This window comes from Elgaria multicarinata, chromosome 7 (genome assembly GCF_023053635.1).
Source record: "Elgaria multicarinata webbii isolate HBS135686 ecotype San Diego chromosome 7, rElgMul1.1.pri, whole genome shotgun sequence".
Taxonomy (NCBI): domain Eukaryota; kingdom Metazoa; phylum Chordata; class Lepidosauria; order Squamata; family Anguidae; genus Elgaria; species Elgaria multicarinata.
This window is the reverse complement of record NC_086177.1, coordinates 41366839-41386528: the sequence shown is the minus strand read 5'-3', so window position 1 is coordinate 41386528 and position 19690 is coordinate 41366839. Positions and strand designations below refer to the sequence as shown.

Here is a 19690-nt window from a genome sequence, read left to right as displayed (position 1 = left end):
GATGGATTACTGCTTTTAAGAAAGAAATACTCTGAAAATGTCATAATCTGATAGATATTTTCTCCTCGAGGGGGAGAGGAAAAAAGAAAGAAAGATCCATCATATATGAACTGGCTTAAAAATAGAAGCATCTGTTTTATAATATGCAATGATCATCCACAGGAGATATGCAGCTGCTCTGTATTATATAAATTATTGTTGCAGTCAAGCGGGATCTCTCCAGATAATTATCCAGGAACGTTTCAAATGACAGCATATATAGAAATGGTGCATGGAACAGGATGGGCTTTATTAATTTGCCAGTTGTGCTTGAATAAGAACTTTATGCCAGTCACCTGAGGCTGCTAAATACAATGTGGCATTGGTAACCCTACAATAATGACACACTTAATTTACGCCATAAAAAAAGTTTCTGTCCTTTATAATTAGGAAGATTTTGACTGGAGATTGTACACTCTGTCCCTTCCTCACTAGCAATTAAGTCTAGAGTGAGCATCTTTCATTCACACAGGTTTGCGTTTCAGTGCCCAGTGGCACAGATGGCAGAAGTTTGGGGCACCCCTGGACAGAAGCAGGAGGGTCCAGCAGTGGGGCTTCAGCAGAGTCATAAAAGCTTTGATTTGAAAACCATAAATCAGTGGTGAGCAACTTGAGACCCACCAGATGTTGTTGGACTGCACTCCCATCATCACCATCCCTCAGCTGTGGCTATGCAAGCTAGGGTTGATGGGAGTTGCAGTCCAACAACATTTGGAGGGCCACAAGTTGCCCATCTCTGCCAACTTCCACATAAACATGCCCCAGGGACATTGTTCCCCAGGGACAATGCTCAGAATCCCCCTCATTAGAGACAGGGCCATTTCAGTTGTGGCTCCTTGATTGGAGGAATGCCCCTTCCCCTTCCTGTCCATTTCTTTGGCACCCTCCCTTATGGCTTTTAGTCACCAGCTGAGTACGCTGCTACTAATGCAGGGTTTGGATGGAGATTTGGACCTTTTAATTTTCATTACTAGTTTTAAATGCATATGTCACTGTCTTACTGTGCTAACAGAACTGTGTAAATGTTCAAACCCTTTAAGCATGGGTTTCACTGACAATTATGCAGGGTTAACTACAGACAAGATGTTTATTTGAGTAACACTGAAAATAAATTAACAGCAAACTGAAGTCTGGGATGAATGCAATTAGAACTAGATCCATATGCTTTAAACCATCGTTATTTGGGAATATAAATTGCAAGCGTGCCCCACCTTGCAACAATCTGGATTGTGACCTCAATGGGGAGCAAAACATTAAGCCCACCCGGCCACCAGTCCTGATCAGGGTTGGGGCTCCTGTACTTACATTAGAGTAAAGAAAACGTAGCTGCTAGCTACATCTTTAACATAATATGTGATTCGGATCTCATGGTTTCAATTTGCAACACATTTATCAAAAAAGGTTGGCTACCACTGGGTTATAATACTAGCATAAGCTGGAAATGGTCAATACTATGACAATGCTGTCTCATTTTTCATGTTTAGTAGCGCTGAGAGGTGGGGGATTGCCACATATCTGAAATCATCTCTGATATTTGGCTTCACAAGGCCCATTTTGTGCTCTGGAGCTCTGTCAGCCATGCTGAGTGTGGCTGGATGGGTTTCCTGTGCTCCCACTGGAGGGGTGTGTATGAAAAAACAACTCTGAAAAGGCAGATACAGTATCTAGGGCGACCATATGAAAAGGAGGACAGGGCTCCTGTATCTTTAACAGTTGTATTGAAAAGGGAATTTCAGCAGGTGTTATTTGTATATATGGAGAACCTGGTGAAATTCCCTCTTCATAACAACAGTTAAAGTGCAGGAGCTATGACCAGATTTAAAAGGGGGCAGGGCATCTGCAGCTTTAACTGGTGTGATAAAGAGGAAATTTCACCAGGTTCCCCATATATACAAATGACACCTGCTGAAATTTCTTTTTCAATACAACTGTTAAAGATACAGGAGCCCTGTCCTCCTTTTCATATGGTCACCCTACAGATACAATACCACCTGCACGATCCCATTCCGACATTTCCCTTGGCAACTATGCGGATAGACTCCCCACAACAAATAGAGAAGCAGTCATTGCTGGCTGAGGTGAGTCACCATATGGTTTGCCTCTTTATTATGAAAGTAGCAAAGACACACCCTTAGTGGAAAGGTAGCCTTCTTGGCTCAATCTAGGGCTGATGGGGGCTAGCAGAAATACTTTGACTGAAGAAGTTCCATTGATGTAATAACGTTTGATCAAAGGATGAAGTTGGTTGAATGTAAATTGATGGAACTGAAGTTCTTATACTCCCCAAAGGCTATTTCAGCATAAAATTGCACTTCTAAGATTTTTTTCCACATCTTACCATCCACCTTTGTCCATTCTGAAGAGCTGATGCATTAAATGTTATTTATTTATTTATTTATTTATTTATTAAAGCCACGCTTAAAATGTTTTCCATTTTGTTTAAGCATCTAATGTCAAACCTGTATCATCGATAAATCTTCATAAAATAACCATTACCTTGTAAATTACTTATGTCATACCATTATCTCTATTGATAAAATTTTAAATGTAAGATGGTGAAGGATGAACTGCTAAAAGTGGCCTCTAAAGTAATAGAGTCAGATTCTTGTGGTTTATGATAGTAGACTTGATGCTAATATTTAGTCCCTGTTGTTTTCCATTACAGCCCTACCTTGCCTGCTCTGGATTGGCAGTTGCCATCTCACTCAGGACCTTATGAACTTCGGATTGAAGTGCAGCCCAAGTCCCACCACAGAGCCCATTATGAGACGGAAGGGAGCCGAGGGGCTGTCAAGGCATCTGCTGGGGGACATCCAGTGGTGCAGGTAATAGCTTTGCTCATGGCAGCTAAAGTTGTTTGTTTTAGAAGGAATACACTTGTGCATACCTCTTACAAAACCATAGTCTTTGATGGGTTTGATTGGTGTGCACTCCCCATATATTAAACTCTTGCCTGCCGTTGAACCAGTGAAGATGGATCTCATACTGCATGTAAGTAGGCGCTCTGTTGCATTGAGCATAAGTCTTCATTGGCTCAACAGCAGGCCACATAAGCCTAATTGTGTCCTCTATAGGCTGCTTCATATATTGCCACAGCGCTGTGGTTGCTATCAGAATGCATTTGTGTGCTGATTTTAGTATGTAAGAAAGTAATGCAGCACTCTCCATCCTGGTCTCCTCCAGATGTTTTGGTCTGCAATTCCCAGGATTCCAAACCATTGGCTATGTTGGCTGGGGCTGACGAAAGTAGAAGTCCAAAACATTTGGAGAGCACCCGGTTGGGGAAGGCCTGGATTAACTACAAAGGTTGCAATCCTATATAGAGTTCTGTGTGCTTAACCCTGTTGGATTAAATGGGGTTAGATATGACCAACTCTATATAGGATCAGGCTGCACGTCTCCCAGCTCCAGGCACATGGGCATCACTACCAGGCAGTTGCCAACCTGAGCCATATGGAGTACCCATAACCTAAACTGTCAACCTAAAATGCTGTCTGTAGCAACTCGGAATGCTTGGGGACATTCCTTCAGCATTGGAGCCAGGGCCCCTGACATAGTGTCACTCCAGAGCAATGCTATGCCATAGCCCCAGAGGCATTGTGGGTGATTTGAGATAATGGATGCTAACAGCAGCACTTGCCAGTTTGTTTGGCTTTGTGCGTTTTTCTTCCTCCTCCTCCTTCTTTCTGCATCTGCACTCGCCCCCCATCACCAAGGGGAAAGGAGAGGATTGCTACCCACTCAGAGGGGCCTATCTGGAGTGGGGGTGGTTTCCAGACTTGGTGCCAATTTCTGAACTAGCACTAGTAGCCCCAAAATAAAGTGTGCCACTGGCATGGAGACCTTCCATGCAACTCTGCAGATCAATATGGTCATCCCCTGGCATTCTATCAGCATCTATAAATATTTCCAGCGGCACTCATATAATGGCGGTATAATGTGTATTCAGTGGGTTGGATCCAGATGTAGCCATACTGCATGCTTATTGTATACAATAGTTCTGCCAAAATCAGTGGAACACAAGCTAGTCATGACTTAAGTCCCATTGATCGCAGTGGGTCTACTCTAAGTATAACTAAATCTGGATCCAACTCCAAAAATGTGCATAAAAATGCAACAGAAGTAAGTGAGTGATAACTGGCACTACAAAAACCCAAAGCAAATTTGTCCCCAGTCCTTAATGTTGCACATTTTTTAAATACGCAGTATTTTATTGCACAATATTGGCTCCATGCTAGGGTGACCATATGAAAAGGAGGACAGGGCTCCTGTATCTTTAACAGTTGCATAGAAAAGGGAATTTCAGCAGGTGTCATTTGTATGCATATCTCACCTGGTGAAATTTTCTCTTCATCACAACAGTTAAAGCTGCAGGAGCTATACTGCAGCTATACTGTGACCAGATTTAAAAGAGGGCAGGGCACCTGCAGCTTCAACTGTTGCGACGAAGAGGAAATTTCACCAGGTTCTCCATATATACAAATGACACCTGCTGAAATTCCCTTTTCAATACAACTGTTAAAGATACAGGAGCCCTGTCCTCCTTTTCATATGGTCACCCTACTCCATGCTCCAAGTTGGCCTGTGTTCAAACATAATTATTCAGGGCCGATTTGCATGACATGGCCAGATCATTGGGGGCCAGGTGTGTGCGGCTGCCATTTTGAATATGCAACTCTTGATTGGAGGGGTTACATTACCCTGTTACTGAGAGTTATGTGAGGGTTTTTAACCCTCGAATAACCCACGATGGCTGAGTTTGCACAGTATGGAACAACCCCCGAGTGATCACCCTGGTCAGGGGTTGCTTATTGAAAACAGCAGCCATACACACTCACTACGCACCATGGATCATTGTGGGTTAAATAAGCCACAATATCCTTGCTGTGTCAGGCAAAACAGGTCAGAATCTCAATGTAGGTCACTTCTGCTCTTTTTTTATATATCTGAGATACTTACATTGAAGTCGATGAGTGTGTAAGGTCATGCCTTTTAACTGGAGTGGGATTTCTTAAGGCAATGTGGCAATTTCACACTATATAATCACATTGTGTTGGCAACATTTGATGGGTGGAATGGGTTTTCTTTCATAAATGTTTATAACATTTTAAAATCTAAGTAATTTTGTATTGTCAATTGTTTATGATTATGTTGCGTTTTGCTTCAAAAGATGGAAATAAGATGATTTCCATTCCCAGTGATTCAAAATGGGCAAGTGAGCCCTCTTTCCTTACTCTTTCTCTCACACCCAATTCCTTTGCTTAAATCTAGAGACCTAACCATATATCATCAGATCTTCTGTACTTGAAATATAGGAATTAATTTAAAAGGAGCATTGTCTTGATTTTCTTGCTCACATAAGAAATCCCACTGAAGTCTATGGCAAGCTTGCATTTGTACTCAGTGAGCTCCTCTTATTCTGGACTTGCATCTGGCCAATTTTAATTATTGATTTCAAGATTTTAATTATTGATTTCAATTAGCCTAAGCACCATATAGGGCTAGTTGAATACGATCAGGCTTGATGTTTGATAGAAGCGCTATACTGTCATGAGCTATTCCATGCCAGCTCTTTGTACTATCTTTAGTCAGCATGTATAGTGTACTCATTGAAGTGCATTGTATTCTCAGTGTTAATTTTAAACATAGGAAACTCATTTGGGGAATGATATCATTTTAATACTTTAATACTGAGCACATTTGGATGACCATATTTCATTTTAACAAGACAAGATATTAACTAAGCCAAAGGAGAAGTTAATGTATACCTGTGGAAAGGGATACAGTTGGCTAGTTAGATAGTTGGGGAAGCAGAGGATCATGAATATTTGCTTTGATGGGCCCCAAAATTTCTTTCATGCCACCTACATTTGTTTAATAGCTTTCAAGGTGTGTGTGTGTGTTTTAATTTGCTTTTTCCTCATTTTCTTGAAAAAAAATGATGCAAGTTTGAAGTGAATTTCAGCTGGGAATAATTGTAAGTTTTGAATTCAAGCGAGATAGCTACATAGAAGTTGTACCAAGCTTTACACAATTGAGCTTTTGTTTTCATGAGAGATCATATATTAGTGTTTAATTTCTTTAGCACATGTCACTGTGCAAACAGCTTAACTATTCCTGTCTCATTTTTCCTGTCTGTTAAAAAAACAAACAAACACATGTACACACACACACACACACACACACACACACACACACAAAGATGTTTAAGGTCAAATAAACTTCATTAGCATGTACTCTGCTGGCTGCCCAGTGCAAGGAAATGTAGACAGGAGGCATCAGTTCACAGTGGCCAGCTTGACATTTAAAATTTCCACCCGGGTGATTGGAAAAAATGGGATACAGTGCCAACATTTAATTGGGCTAAATGTGTCCAGGCACTCCCCTGCAATCTCTTGCTACAGTGTGTGGAAATAAAATGAAGCATGCTGCGTGTCTCTACATAGACAGGGCTGTGGAAAAGGAAGGTGAAGGCAGTAAAAAAAGTGGGCAGGAAAAGAGGACAGCAAGACTCAAATCAGTCGGAGTAATGAATAAGACTGATCTATTTTTCAGTCCCAACAATAAATAGAGTTGGTTGTTCTTTGTTCTCATGTTCTTCTTCACCATGGGATATAAAATGGGATTTTGAGGGGTTCCCCCCACCCACCGCACAAGTATTTTTGTCTTATTTCAAGCAGTCTTTTTCCAGTCAAGAGCCTCCACTGATCATTGACATCTGAGCATTCGCACCTCTCCACATCTCCATAGTCCAGTCAACCCAGCTGTATGTTTACTATTACAAAGCCAAGTCAGAAGGAACGCCAACATGTGGGCATCCTGACGCATGCCGGCGTAGCATTTAAGCCACACACACACACACACACACACACACACACACACACACTGAGGGAAGTGGGGGGATCTATAGACTGTCAAAGAGCTAGAAAGCAAGGGACAGGTGGCATCATGGCAGAAGCCTGGACAGAGCACAAGTACGCCCCTCTTCCTGAAAGGCCGCCAGTCTAGGCCATAGGGCTGGCTGAGGAGGCTGGCTGGGCAAAGAGGCTGCAGGCACATCACTAGTGATGACGTGTGAGTCCCTCCACACCTGGACTCAGGGATCTTAGCCCCTAGGCTTGCAAACAAGGGCAGGACTCTGCCATCTGGGGTTGAGCCCTCACTGTGAGTCTGTGGCCATTTCTCTATATTAACTTTAAGAAGCAAATCCTATCAAGGTGTTGTAGAGGTGACATCTGCTTTATTTGCTGATATTTCCTCTTGAACCCAAGTATTAAATATACAGGAGCCTTGATGCAGTGTTCGTCTCCTACGTTTTGATTCTATGTTGGGTATTATTCCCCTTATATTAAGCCTACCTCCACTGAGCACTGGTGCTCACTTAATTAGTAGCTTGGCTGTCTCTCTCTCTCTTCCCCGGCACTATTCAACCGAGCCAGAGATGAGACAGATAGTAATGAGATGGATGTCACCTGTTTATAGGAGAAACCTTGGCCGCCTGCACTGCTCTGTACTTTTTTGCTGCCTTCAGCTTGAATATGCATAAACTCACCTACACATTTAGTGTAACTTCTCACTCCTACGTGTTTGCTCTTAACTTGTTTGACTGTTTGGCTACCATGGCAGCCCCACGTTATCCTAAGGATTTCTAAATGCTTGGAGAGTGAGATGAGCTGACACACCTAGAGAGAAAGCTAAAAATGTGTTGAGAACACTGGCTAATCAAAGGTGCTCGTTAATTGGCCGTGCTGAGGTAATGCTTGGCAATACCTTGTCCCATAAAACTGGGTTACTAATCATAATCCACTTCAGATATTCAGTACTTTTCCTGTCGAGTTGTTACAAAAGAGGAAAAAGAGCCTTCTATTCTGGGAATTTAAGATTCTAGATTTCAAATCCCGCCCTCCCACTAACATCCTGTGTGGCCCAAGGCAACTCATTTCATTTCTCTGATGGTGTGAACGTACAGAATATTTGTATACTCGTATACTATGGGATATGCGAACACCAGAGCATTGAGGCTCTGTACACAGGAAGCAGAAGAGGAAGTAAAGGGTAATCGAGGGTTAGAGCTGACAACCCCTCCTTTCTGCCGTGAGTGGAGAGAAGTATTTGGGGCCTGTCTCTTGTTTTTATCACACCTTTTATCAGTGTTTTATCAGTGTTTTTAGTCCTGTATCCATATGACTTCTTAGTGTGCCTGTCCAGAGAAAAGTAGAAAATGCAAGGAAAAGGAAGGAAGGGAAAGCCTTTGAAATAGACAAGTATTTACTCATCCAAGAATCATACAGTCAATCCAGACTTTGGGCCTAGCAAGAATTTCCTTTGCACAGTTTGGAGCAATCTTAGGCCTTGAGAGAGCATCCCACTGGCATTTCAGAAATTATGTCTATTTGCGAAAGATCATGGATACTAAATGAATTCCGCATACTTTTGTAATTTGTGAATGTCCAGCATGACAGAACTCTTCTGGCCATGGTTCATGAACAGTACATCCATGACCCAGGCTCTTTGTTCATGCAAAACATTAGCACTGTTAAAGATCAGAACTGGTCCATAGAATCACATATAGTCTGATAAGGCTCAAAGACAGGATTCCCCATTTAACCAGATCCATACCATATATCATCATGGTTATGATATACTGGTAGCAGAACGCAAGGGTAGACAAGGTGCTGTATGCTAAAGGCACATGTGAGATTCAATAAAGAGTTCAGCACAACCTTTCCATGGCTCATGGAAGTGCACATGCCCATACTTACTAACTAGGAAGGACGGGAACAGACACTAAGTTGTGACATGGAGGGCTTTTCTGACCCTATCTATCTATCTATCTATCTATCACCCTGCCTTTCCTCAAAAGCTCAAAGAAGCTAATAAACTGCTAAAGCAGGAATAGAAAAACAAGAATATCATGATAAAGACTTTATCCATTGGACACAATAAAAAGGTACAGTAGAGACCAAAGTCATACAAAAGACAGAGGAAGCTAACAACATCTTCATTAAAGGAGGACAACTGTAGTTTGCCAACAAAACAAAACAAAAGATTAAAACTGGGACGGCAAACATTTTATTTGATGGACTTTCTAAAAAAATCTATCTATAGCGGGACGTTGTGCCTGTCCTGCAGACACTCTGCCTCTTCCCCTCCCTTATTTGTGTTTTCCTAGAGCAGGGAAAGTCTGGATTATTTCCCCCAAACAGAACTAAAGCGCCCTTCACATACATGCAGTGTCATCGTTTCACTATTTCCTTTGTTGGGGGAGTGTGCTTTGAAGGGAGCACTTGCTGACAAAAGAGGAGGGCAAGGAGGTTCTCCTCCTCCACACCTGTGTCAAACGAATAGCCTTGTGGTGAGCCGGTCTAACATACTTTTGCTGCTCCAACCCCACCCTCCTTGCCTGCAGCTCCCTCATTTTTAAAGATAAAGAGATGAAACTTGCAGCTGTCAGAGCTCTTAAGTAGGGCTTTATGCATGCCAAGTTTGAATCAGATTGGTTCACCCCTTGATTTTTTTAGGAATTTTTAATTCCCCCTATCATTCCTTCCCATTAGCACATGCATACCTCTCCAATTCTGCACAGTGGTTGATTAAGGTAGAATCATGTTTACTTCTGAGTAAACACATATAGAACTGTGTTCTAATAGTGTGATCTCTCAGAAGCTTTCCTTTAAACTGGAAAGAAGTGTTCTGCAACCCTATGCTTACTTTTGAGGTATTACTTCTGTTTATTCAGAAATAAGTCTCTGTTCAACAGGGTTTACTCAAAGGTAAGCATGCATCAGATTTTAGTATGACTTGGATGTAAATGCAATTGAAATCAATGGGATTTACTCTTGAGTAAGGGAATCAAGCCCAGGCAGTAAATGAGCTCCATTGAACATACACACACCTCTGATTCTACCTGAATCTACTCCTGAGCAAAATCACAGAGGTATGTGAAGGACTTGGGGGAGGGAAATTAAAAATGCCTAAAAAAAACACAAGGCATGATTCAAACTTGGCATGCCTAAAGCCCTACTTAAGAGCTCTCACAGTCCCGAGTTTCCTCTCTTTATCTTTAAAAATGAGGGAGCTATAAGCATTTCGGTTAATTCCCGTAGGAGCTCTAATGAGCGAGGGGGAAGGGCTGCCACTTGATCACAATGTCCATCAATGACAAGATCTGATGAACTGGTGGGGGAGGGAGAACGGGGGGGTGGGGGTGAGGGGGATGTAATAGCAGTGGGAGAGCAAACAAGTGACGATCGGTATAGTGACGATCGTGAAAGGGAGGAGCTCTTCCCGCACTTATGAAACAGGTAAAAAATGCAGAGGCAAACCAGGTGGGAAAATAGGTGCGATGGAGCTCTATATAACAGACAGGATATCATTTCAGGAGTAATATTGTCCAGGTAGTGTGCATAGCAGGATGTACATTGCCTTTCTCCTAGTACTTCCTTTGTCTAGTGTCTGAGGTTTGGGGATGGGGTGGGGGCAGTTCATGACACCATGTGCCCTAGTGAGGGAAACCGCTATGAAGACTTTTACTGAGGCATTCACTTTCAGTCAGGATTGTTTCTGTTCCATCCCATTCCTTAGTCCGTAATCATAAGATACTTAACAGTACAGATAGGATTCCGAAAAATGCTTACGACAGCATTTTTGCAATTAAATGCCTATGAGAAAGACAATCTATAGGCTGAAGACTGTTTAACACGCCTACCAACAATGCAGCTTAACTATAAAACTGAGATTTTTAGCTCGTGTTTCTTAAGATATTTTTATGGATTGGGTGGTATCTAAATTTCATTAAACAAATAAAAGAAATATAAATTTGGCACAGAATTTATGGAGATTTGTGGGCTTTTGACATTGATTCCCCCCCCCCCCCCAGACCAGAGTTTCAATCAAATTTGGAATCAAATTTATGGGTGCAGGAGAGCACCCTCTTACAGTGTGATTAGCAAGTGGAGTTGGTAATTAGTGAATGACATCAGGAATGAGTGGGGGTTAAACTAAGCCCCTTCGTGCAGGCCATGGCCTCCATGAAGATGTATCTGGTGTCCATGTGAAGCAACCCTATGCATGAACAATCGGGATTCCCCCTTACGTGGAGGAGTCTGGAAACACTTACATCTGTATTTGTGTGAGAGCTTTTATGCCACTGATGAACACGTGGCTGGTGGGGGATGAGATTGTCATGAGCATCGACGATGTGAGAGGGTTATTCACCAGGACCCAACAACACCCTCAGTTATTAATTGCTACTTATAATTAGTTGCATTGCTGAACTGAGATACGCAGTCACAAGTGACTAGATAAAAGGGAACACTGAGTGAAGTACAGTTAGGAATATAGTACACAGTGACCATTTTCTCCACATCAAGAGGATAAATTGGACACAGTCTGTTTTTGTTTTTTTAAAACAGACTTACTGGAATGCAGTTCTCCACTTTTCCTGACATGACGGGCTTCCCTTGTATGCTTTTCGTAATGTGCATTTGAAAGAAAATGTTACCTTTTCAGCCAGAGGGAAATTCAATCCTTTCTCATGTTGAGAATATAAAGAAGTTGGCAAGCACCTGTTAGCCAGGTTGCAATTAATAGCATCCAGCCACGGAGCTGTACTGCAGTCCAGACAGGGAGCCTATGTTTTATAGCTCTGTTTTAGACAGACGGTACTTCTTAAGAATAAATCTACGCTGAATGGCTTTCACACATCTTGCATCTGCATAGTTAAAGCTAACCGCAAAGTAGCAGACAGATCATCAAAATTGAAAAGGAGAATAGCCTGGCAGATGCTTTATGAATATTATTGCTGCCATAAATCTAATAAATGGGAGTGGGACTGTGCATCATTAGTAAATTATCTGGAGGCGGGGGAAAGTTTCATACCTCACATCGAGGCAGCTGCATGAGATTGCTGTATAACCAAAGCTGCCTAAGGTAGCCTTCTCCCCTTCCAAAAAATGCTTTCTTCCAAAAGTAGAAATGCTAAGGATTACGATAACAAAGAAAAAGCCTGTTGACACTTGAGAAATTTGTTTATCGTGTTTGGTCTCTCAGAATATTACATAGGTAAAATGTATATATTAAAAAAACCTAATTGCACCGCTCAAGAGCCAGTAACCGTTTTTAAAGCTTTTGAACTATGCAGAATACAGCTTCAGGCTGAAGTATTTGAGAATGAAAATAAGGTGGATGGATTGAAAGGGCGGAGGCAGGGTTGCTGCTGAGGTGCGTTGGTTGGTCATTTTATTGCTGATACATGTTGCACTGAGCCGTAGGGCTAGTGGGGTGGTGGTATAGGTCCACTGTAGAATAATAACAAAAACTAAACAGTGGGATTTCTTCTGTTTTTCGCATGGCGCATTGATTCAGGCTAACATCGCCACATCTTGTGAACTGAGCAGCATTAGGCTCACAAAGGGCTGGCAGATTCCACCAAGAGCAGCCCAGACTGCTGGAAACAGCAACACAAGCCCCACACATATCTGAAGTGTATAACTGTCATCGAAAGCTTGAAAATTCAGCTCTGGAGTGCATGTCTTAACCCTCCCTGGATTAATGTATACTCCCTCGTCTCCAGTTCCTGGAGTTTCGTCAACAGTAGTTGCCCTGTTGTAGGTCTCTACAAAAGTGACTCACCTGCCCTCGGATATTGTTGCATTATTACTGGTGTTTGTTTATTTTCTTCTCCTCAGGGTAACTTCAGTTGCTAGGGCCCCAGAATGGCTGCTTTGGGGGAGAAATTGATTTAATAAGATGTAGTTATGGTGGGGATCAGAATGCCAGCATTTCTAGTCCTCCTCCTCTACATTTAATAATAGCCGACATACAGAAATTTAGCAGGTGAAACTTTTCTGGGAATGCAGGTGAACTGACGTGACTAGTTTGTTTCTCAAGGCCTGCTCTCAGAAGCACAGGAGCAGGACTAGTCAAAAACAGTTGGCAACTCTAGAAAGGCTGAGAACGTGTCTTGGGGAGAGCCAAGAGTAGGATGAGGTGGGAGGTTTGGGCATGTTCTAGAGCCATTTGTAATGATGCGGGAACTGATACTATTACCAGGCAGGGTTGGGCTGGTGGGGGAGGGCTGGAATGAATGCTAGAAATTGAAAGCATTTGTTATTACACATCGTTAGTTAATTATATCTATCAGTGAAATCTGGATGGCATAATTAGGGTGCGGTAGTTTGGGCAGAGAGAGCTATGGGAATAGGTAGGAGGCTATGGATAAGGTTCATGATTTCCAGTGCTTCCCCAGCTCTCATTGAGTATGGTATCCAGGGTTTGTTCTTTGCACTCATAATGCCACCTTAGGGAGCTGTGGGCTGGATGGATCAGACCTCTTCATTCTGTAAATAGATGGGCCCTTTGTACCTAGCTTGTAGATCCAGTTGAAAAAATGGACTCGTGAATTAAAGTTGTCAACTTATGTGGCCAAGCCTGATGACTTCTACATAATGTGGTATCCTTTTATTTCCCCTGTGAATAATGATTCCTGAATTTCTAGATCACCACAACCTTAAATGGATACTCTATGATTTTAAAAAAAGGCCATGGACATTGTGATGGCAAAAATGCTACATGTGATGTATTATTTGCACTCCATGATCTCTTCTTTTGTTTATTGTTAGTTTTGAAATTTGTAACACTTAGGATCCAATCCTATGCACCCATTCCTGGGTGTAAGCCCCATTGATTACAGAGGAGCTTACTTCTGAGTAAAGATGCAGAGCATTGCACTATTAAACTTTCATAAATAAATATTAGAAAAATGTAGCTGGATGCAAACTGTTCATATGAAGCAGTTCTTCATGCAGTTGTAGTGACTTCAGCCCCACCAATGCAGCTCCTCTTTTGGGAGTGTTTGAGAAAACCCTTGGTTAGTGTATCCACATCTATTCTGGGAAGAGCTTTATATGAATGGCTCAACTCATAAAGCTATTCATAAACTGTTGCATGATTGTAAGAAGCCAGCATATAGCAACTGGTGTGTGAGAGAGAGGAAGCAAGAGAGGGGCTGGATGGTGTTCCTCTTGCACGTGAGAGTGAATGCACTTATATCTCACATGAAGCAAAACTGGCACGATGCACTTTTGACAGAATAAAATAATATTTCAGTTGTTGAAAATTTCAGATTGCTGTGTTTAGGAAAACAGAAAATGAGATGGTGGCTGCATTTGGACAACACTTTAGTCAATGGTGGTGGAGCAGTCAACTTGTGGTTGTTTTTTGCATGTACTCCCCACTCAACATGTTCCTACACAACTGTGAGTGGATTCATAGTCAGCTCAGCATTTGACTGACACAGCCTCCGCCCCTCTCCCCCCACCCTCCCTCCTCCTTCAGTCATCCTGGTGCTATCCCAGCAGCCTCTGCGAGTTGTGCTGGTTGTAGCAGAGTAGCCGGCTTAGTTTTGGTCACTCTTGTCACAGAACCTGTAGCCAGGTGAAAAAATCCACTCAGTGGGTCACAAACTCCACTGGCTCAGTTTAGACAACACAAAAACCACTGGTTGTTCGAGAAGACAACTCTGCAGCCGGTTATGTTTCTCCAGTGGTTTTTTGGATTAAAGAGTCAACCGTGGGGTGTGTTTTGCCCGACAGATGACACAAATGCCACCCATTGACCATTCCACTGACAGTTGATGACTGAAACCACCAGTGGTTATTGTGTTGTTCGAACTGAGCCGGTGTATTTGGTTATTACTAGTGAATGAATCTTATTTTCTTTAGAGATTAGTGAACTTCCAAACAGCCCCTTTCCTTTAGAGACCATTGGAATGAAGTGGGTGCACCCCTGATTGAGCTAAGACAGAAGGAATAAGTCAGAGTGCAAAATTTGCATTGGCTCCCAATGTTCCCTGGACCAGCTGGCTAAAAAAGAAAGAAAGGCAAAATGCTTGCTTTTCCCTTCCTGTTTCTTACCTCCTTGTTGTTTCCTTTTTGGCTGGTGATTGAATCTGACATGTTTCAATGGAGAACACCACCAAATTCATAATGTTTCATAGATGAGTTCTTTGCCGGCTTCTGGTAGTGATTGATGAGAGGCGAAGGGTCAGCAATGTAATTTTCACATTATTTTATACAGCTTAGTAGATATTTCCCATGATAATTGGACTGCCTGAGAAGGCATCTTCATCCCTACATCTGTTGTTGTTGTTGTTGTTGTTGTTGTTATTTGTTGTGGTGGTGGTGTATTCACAGCCAGATTGCCCTCTCAAAGTGTATAGGGTGGAGTGGGGCGAGGGCACTAGGGAAAAAGCAGCCCTTTGCTCTTCTGTGGAATCTCATGCTGCATCATTTCAGCTGCACTCTTAGAAGTGTGGAGTATTTCTGGGACTCTCTGTGTAAAGTGATGCTTTATTAGCATTTTATGAATGCAGCCCATAACAATTCTGCTCAGCCTGGAAAGGCAGCATCCTTAAGGGGCCACTAAACAGCAATTCGTTTCTCTTGCCCTCGTTTGTTGCAATCTGTTCATCATCATTGTGAGATACCTCTTTATTCTGTCCTTGCGCAGAATTATTGGTTATGCTTATGTACCAATATGCACCTATTCCTTGAATAGTGTTTGCTCTTACCCAAAGCTGGGCCACTGGTTGGATGGTAATGATAAGGTATTTGAGCCTGCTCATAACATTACCAGGTTCCCAAACATTACAGCAATGCCATAGGATGAGTCCACAGTAACATTTTCGGGTTGGTTCTCATCAATATGTTGATGATACACAGTTCTATCTCTCCTTTTCAATGGATGCCAGGGAGACTCTGGAAGCCCTAAACCATTTGCCTGGATATAGTGAAGGTGTGAACAAACTGAGGCTCAACCGGATAGAGTTATTGTTGGTCAGTAGACAACCTAAGCCAAGATTGGGGGAACAACCTGTTCTGGATGGACACTTAATTAAAAGTGTCCCCACAACTAATCGAGACAGCAGATCTTAAAAAGTTGTTAAAAAAAGGCAGGTAGGCAGACATTTTTAAAATTATCTCTTACGTTGGCGAGCATGCCTCTTCAAAAATGGTGCCAGTTGCAATACTTGTGGGTAATCTAAAATCAAAAAGTATGCTTTCCCCCTTCTGAAATCTAACTTATATGCAAATTTAGTCCAGATTTAATATATTAATTAATTATTTGATTGCAATTCATATGATTTACTAAAATTATTTCAATTAGGCGTTAGTTCTTCCATTGATTCTTTATAGGACACCATGCCTATTAATCCAGTTTGAGGAATTATGAGAGCAAATTGTTTTCTCTCTAATAGTGCTAATCTTGTAGCTCTACAACATTGTTGTACAGTACATATTCTATTAGTCCGCTCCAGAGAAAGTTACTGCATTAGTGAGATTTGTAACTAACTTCTAGCCAAATTTATTCAGAAGTAAACCCATTTAACATCAGTGGTATTTACTTCCAAAGAAATATTAGGATAGCAGCCTTAGATCACTTGTGAGTCAATTAATGTATTTTATTCCAGGCATTTCTACCTTTTTAATCAAAGGATCAAGATGTCCATGGAATGTAAGCACAATTTATTTTCTCTGGATTGGTGCTATTACATACTGAAAAATTAATTCTGCTCTAACGTTAGTTTTAGTCCAAGACAGCTCACTTGCCATTATTTTTTATAATTTACATTTTCCATTAGTTATGAGATTAGAAGGTTATGAAGCCCATAACAATATATCTATTAATACACTATGAGTAATAACAATGCATGTTTCCATTTTAGTTAATTATGCTCCTCATTCATAAAGGTGAGAATACATTATGGAGTTGTTTTTAGGCTGAAACTATGGGCTCATCTACACCAAGCAGGATATTCCACTATGAAAGCAGTCTATAAAAGGCAAGAGCCACACTACTGCTTTATAGCGGTATTGAAGTGCACTGACAACTGTTGGGGCCCACTGGCACATATCATATACCACTTTCAGACCACTTTCATAGTGGAATATCCTGCTTGGTGTAGATGTGTCATGGGCCCCAACTGTTGTCAGTTCACTTCAGTACCACTATAAAGGAGTAAAGTAGATACTGCAATTAACTTCAATACTGCTATAAAGCAGTAGTGTGGCTCCTGCCTTTTATATACCACTTTCATACCGCTTTCATAGTGGAATATACTGCTTGGTGTAGATGAGCCCTATGTTGCCTTAACTTTTACTAAGAGTACAGGCCTTATCATTTCTCTTCTCTGGAAGCAGAGATTGAGATCTTGGTGATAAGAAAAGAGATACTGCATTACAATATCTACTGTACAAATAAACATAAATCAAACATCTTGGACACTGTCAATGCAATAAAACTCCACCTTGCAAAGTGTTTAAGAAATAAGCTAGCAAGAGGGTTTTTGTTTTGTTTTAGCTGACTAAAGGCACAATTCTGTGCATGTTTAGATAGAAAAAGGCCTACAACTCCCAGCATTTCCCATGCTTGAAGTTGTAGGCCTTTTTTCTATCTAAATATGCATAGGATTGCACCCTAAATATGATAATGGACACAAGAGGCTACTTATTTACATGTGGCAAAAAGATCACAGACCATCATAGACTTGTAGGTAATCATGTTTTAAAAGTTCTTGGTTTAAGATATTTTCTGGTACTACTACAAGGCAGTAACCTTTTGATTTCCATTCCAGCACTAATATAACTAATTGGAATGACCCCTTTTGGGTAGGGAGTGGCTGCACTAGCCAGGTAAAAGCTTAGGATGGGACATGATGACCACTGGAAGGCTGTTGAATAAACTTTGTTGCACACAGCCAAAGACCTTTGCAAAGAAAAGAAAAAACCCAAACAACTCAAATTCTGTTCATACATAATCATATCCATTGACAAAATCTACCTTTACAGTTGCTGTAAAATTTATCATAATTAGACATCCATGTCTGGAGCATATTAATGTAACAATACTACCAAAATCAATTAAAAGCCTTCGCTTTAAAAACTTGAACACAGTTTCCTAGTCACTATGGCAAACAGTGCCAGTTTATCAGTAATATGACAACAGTGATCTATTATTCATTCTGTCACAATATCTTGTGGTGTTTTATTTGAGTGCTGTAAAACAAAACCCAATTAAAACATTTCCCATGGTTTAGTGTATAAAGGACAGAACAATCAATAGTGCACAGCATCTTCAACATGTTTACATCCAGATCGCATTTTAGCTTCTGCTGAGGTAGATCTACACGCCTCCCTTCAGGAAATGCAACAGGAAAGCATTGCTAGGAACCTACGTTTTGTAAAAGCTCATTCTAAACTGAGGGGAGGTTAGAGTATCAAGGTATTGTGCCTTTTCTATATTTTGTCCTGATCTTTACATGCCTTCGAGAGCAGGGGCAGTGGACCTTTTTTTTTTTTCCTGGTGAGGGCTGCATTCCATTGCAGGAACTCTGTTGCGGTAGTGGGTGGGGCTAAGATCAGTGGTGGGTGGGACCACAACTTGCAAGTGGGGGGAGCCACCATCAAAAGTGGGTGGGGCCACCAATTCTCCCTCTTTCTCTCTTCCCTCATCTGACGCTTCCCTCATCTCTTCCTTCCCTCTCAGCAGGCTACCAGGGAAAGGACAGATCACTCGCCAGAAATTTGAATTGATCACTCTCAGAAAGGGCTTTTGAAATTAGGCTGATGCAGCCCTAGCACCATAGCTTGCCCACCCACAATCTAGAGAAATCCGTATCTCCCTTAAGAAAATACACCAGCTAAAGGTTGGTGGGAGGGGGGAATCGGGGGTTTCATTGTTTGCAAACTGAAAAAGCAATGCTACTGCTTATCATTTTGAAACAAATCAATGTCATTGCTCTCATCAGCTATGAGGTTTCCTTCATTCAAATCCATTCTACAGAGTTATGATCACCTGAGGAGGAAAGACTGAGATAAAACGAAGTTATCTTGGATGGGGAGAAATGCAGGCATTATTGTATATACAGCATAGCAAATATTTTTTTCTAACATAAATAATATGTATGATGATCCTTCCTTTTCCCCGCCTTCCTTCTTATTTTGCTTGGAAATCATGGGCGTTGCACACATTAAATTACTAGTGCTGTGAATAATTGCAGAAGAGGGAGAGAGAGAACACATTCGTTTCTAAAGCAGTTTACTGAAACTGATACAAAAGTGAAAAGTGATCTTGGTTACTTTCACTCCTTTGCTACAGAATTATGATTAGTTTTCATAAACATCTCATTAATGTCCAAATCTATGTTTTCTGGGGAAGTACCATATACGGCCCTTGTAGGATAAGCTAAATTCACTCACTGAAAAAAATAAAAATATCCGTGTTGGTTTTGATATGAGGCTACTGAAATTTCAGTAGAAATCATTCCGATATTTTTCCCAGTTTTGAAATGCCATTTCTACCATAGTTTTGCTGAATGTTGCTCGACTGGTTTGTGAAAAACGAAAACAAAAAACTATTGCCAATGTGATACCAATTTCACTTCATGTTTTTAATTAGAAATGCTTGTTTGACTTTTCTGGCCAAACTTTTCTGCAGTCAAATGGTGATTTAGAAGTGTGTGTTTTTAGTACTTCCTTGCATAAATGGATACTGGTTTTCAGTTCACTTTGCACACAGTTCCTGTCGAAAAAGTCATAGACCAGAGCTATAGAAACACTTACCATCTTCCATCTGCTTGTGAACCGTTCTG

General features: G+C 41.3%; 1 protein-coding gene across 4 annotated transcripts in view; it reads left to right on the top strand.

Annotated features, from left to right (window-relative positions):
- Positions 1-19690, top strand: part of NFATC1 (nuclear factor of activated T cells 1) — a 160762-nt gene that overhangs the window by 36273 nt on the left and 104799 nt on the right. For all 4 annotated transcript variants that reach the window (XM_063130470.1, XM_063130469.1, XM_063130471.1 and 1 more), the window contains exon 3: positions 2705-2864. In XM_063130470.1, coding sequence (XP_062986540.1) covers positions 2705-2864 — 160 coding nt within the window. The remainder of the gene's footprint in view (positions 1-2704; positions 2865-19690) is intronic.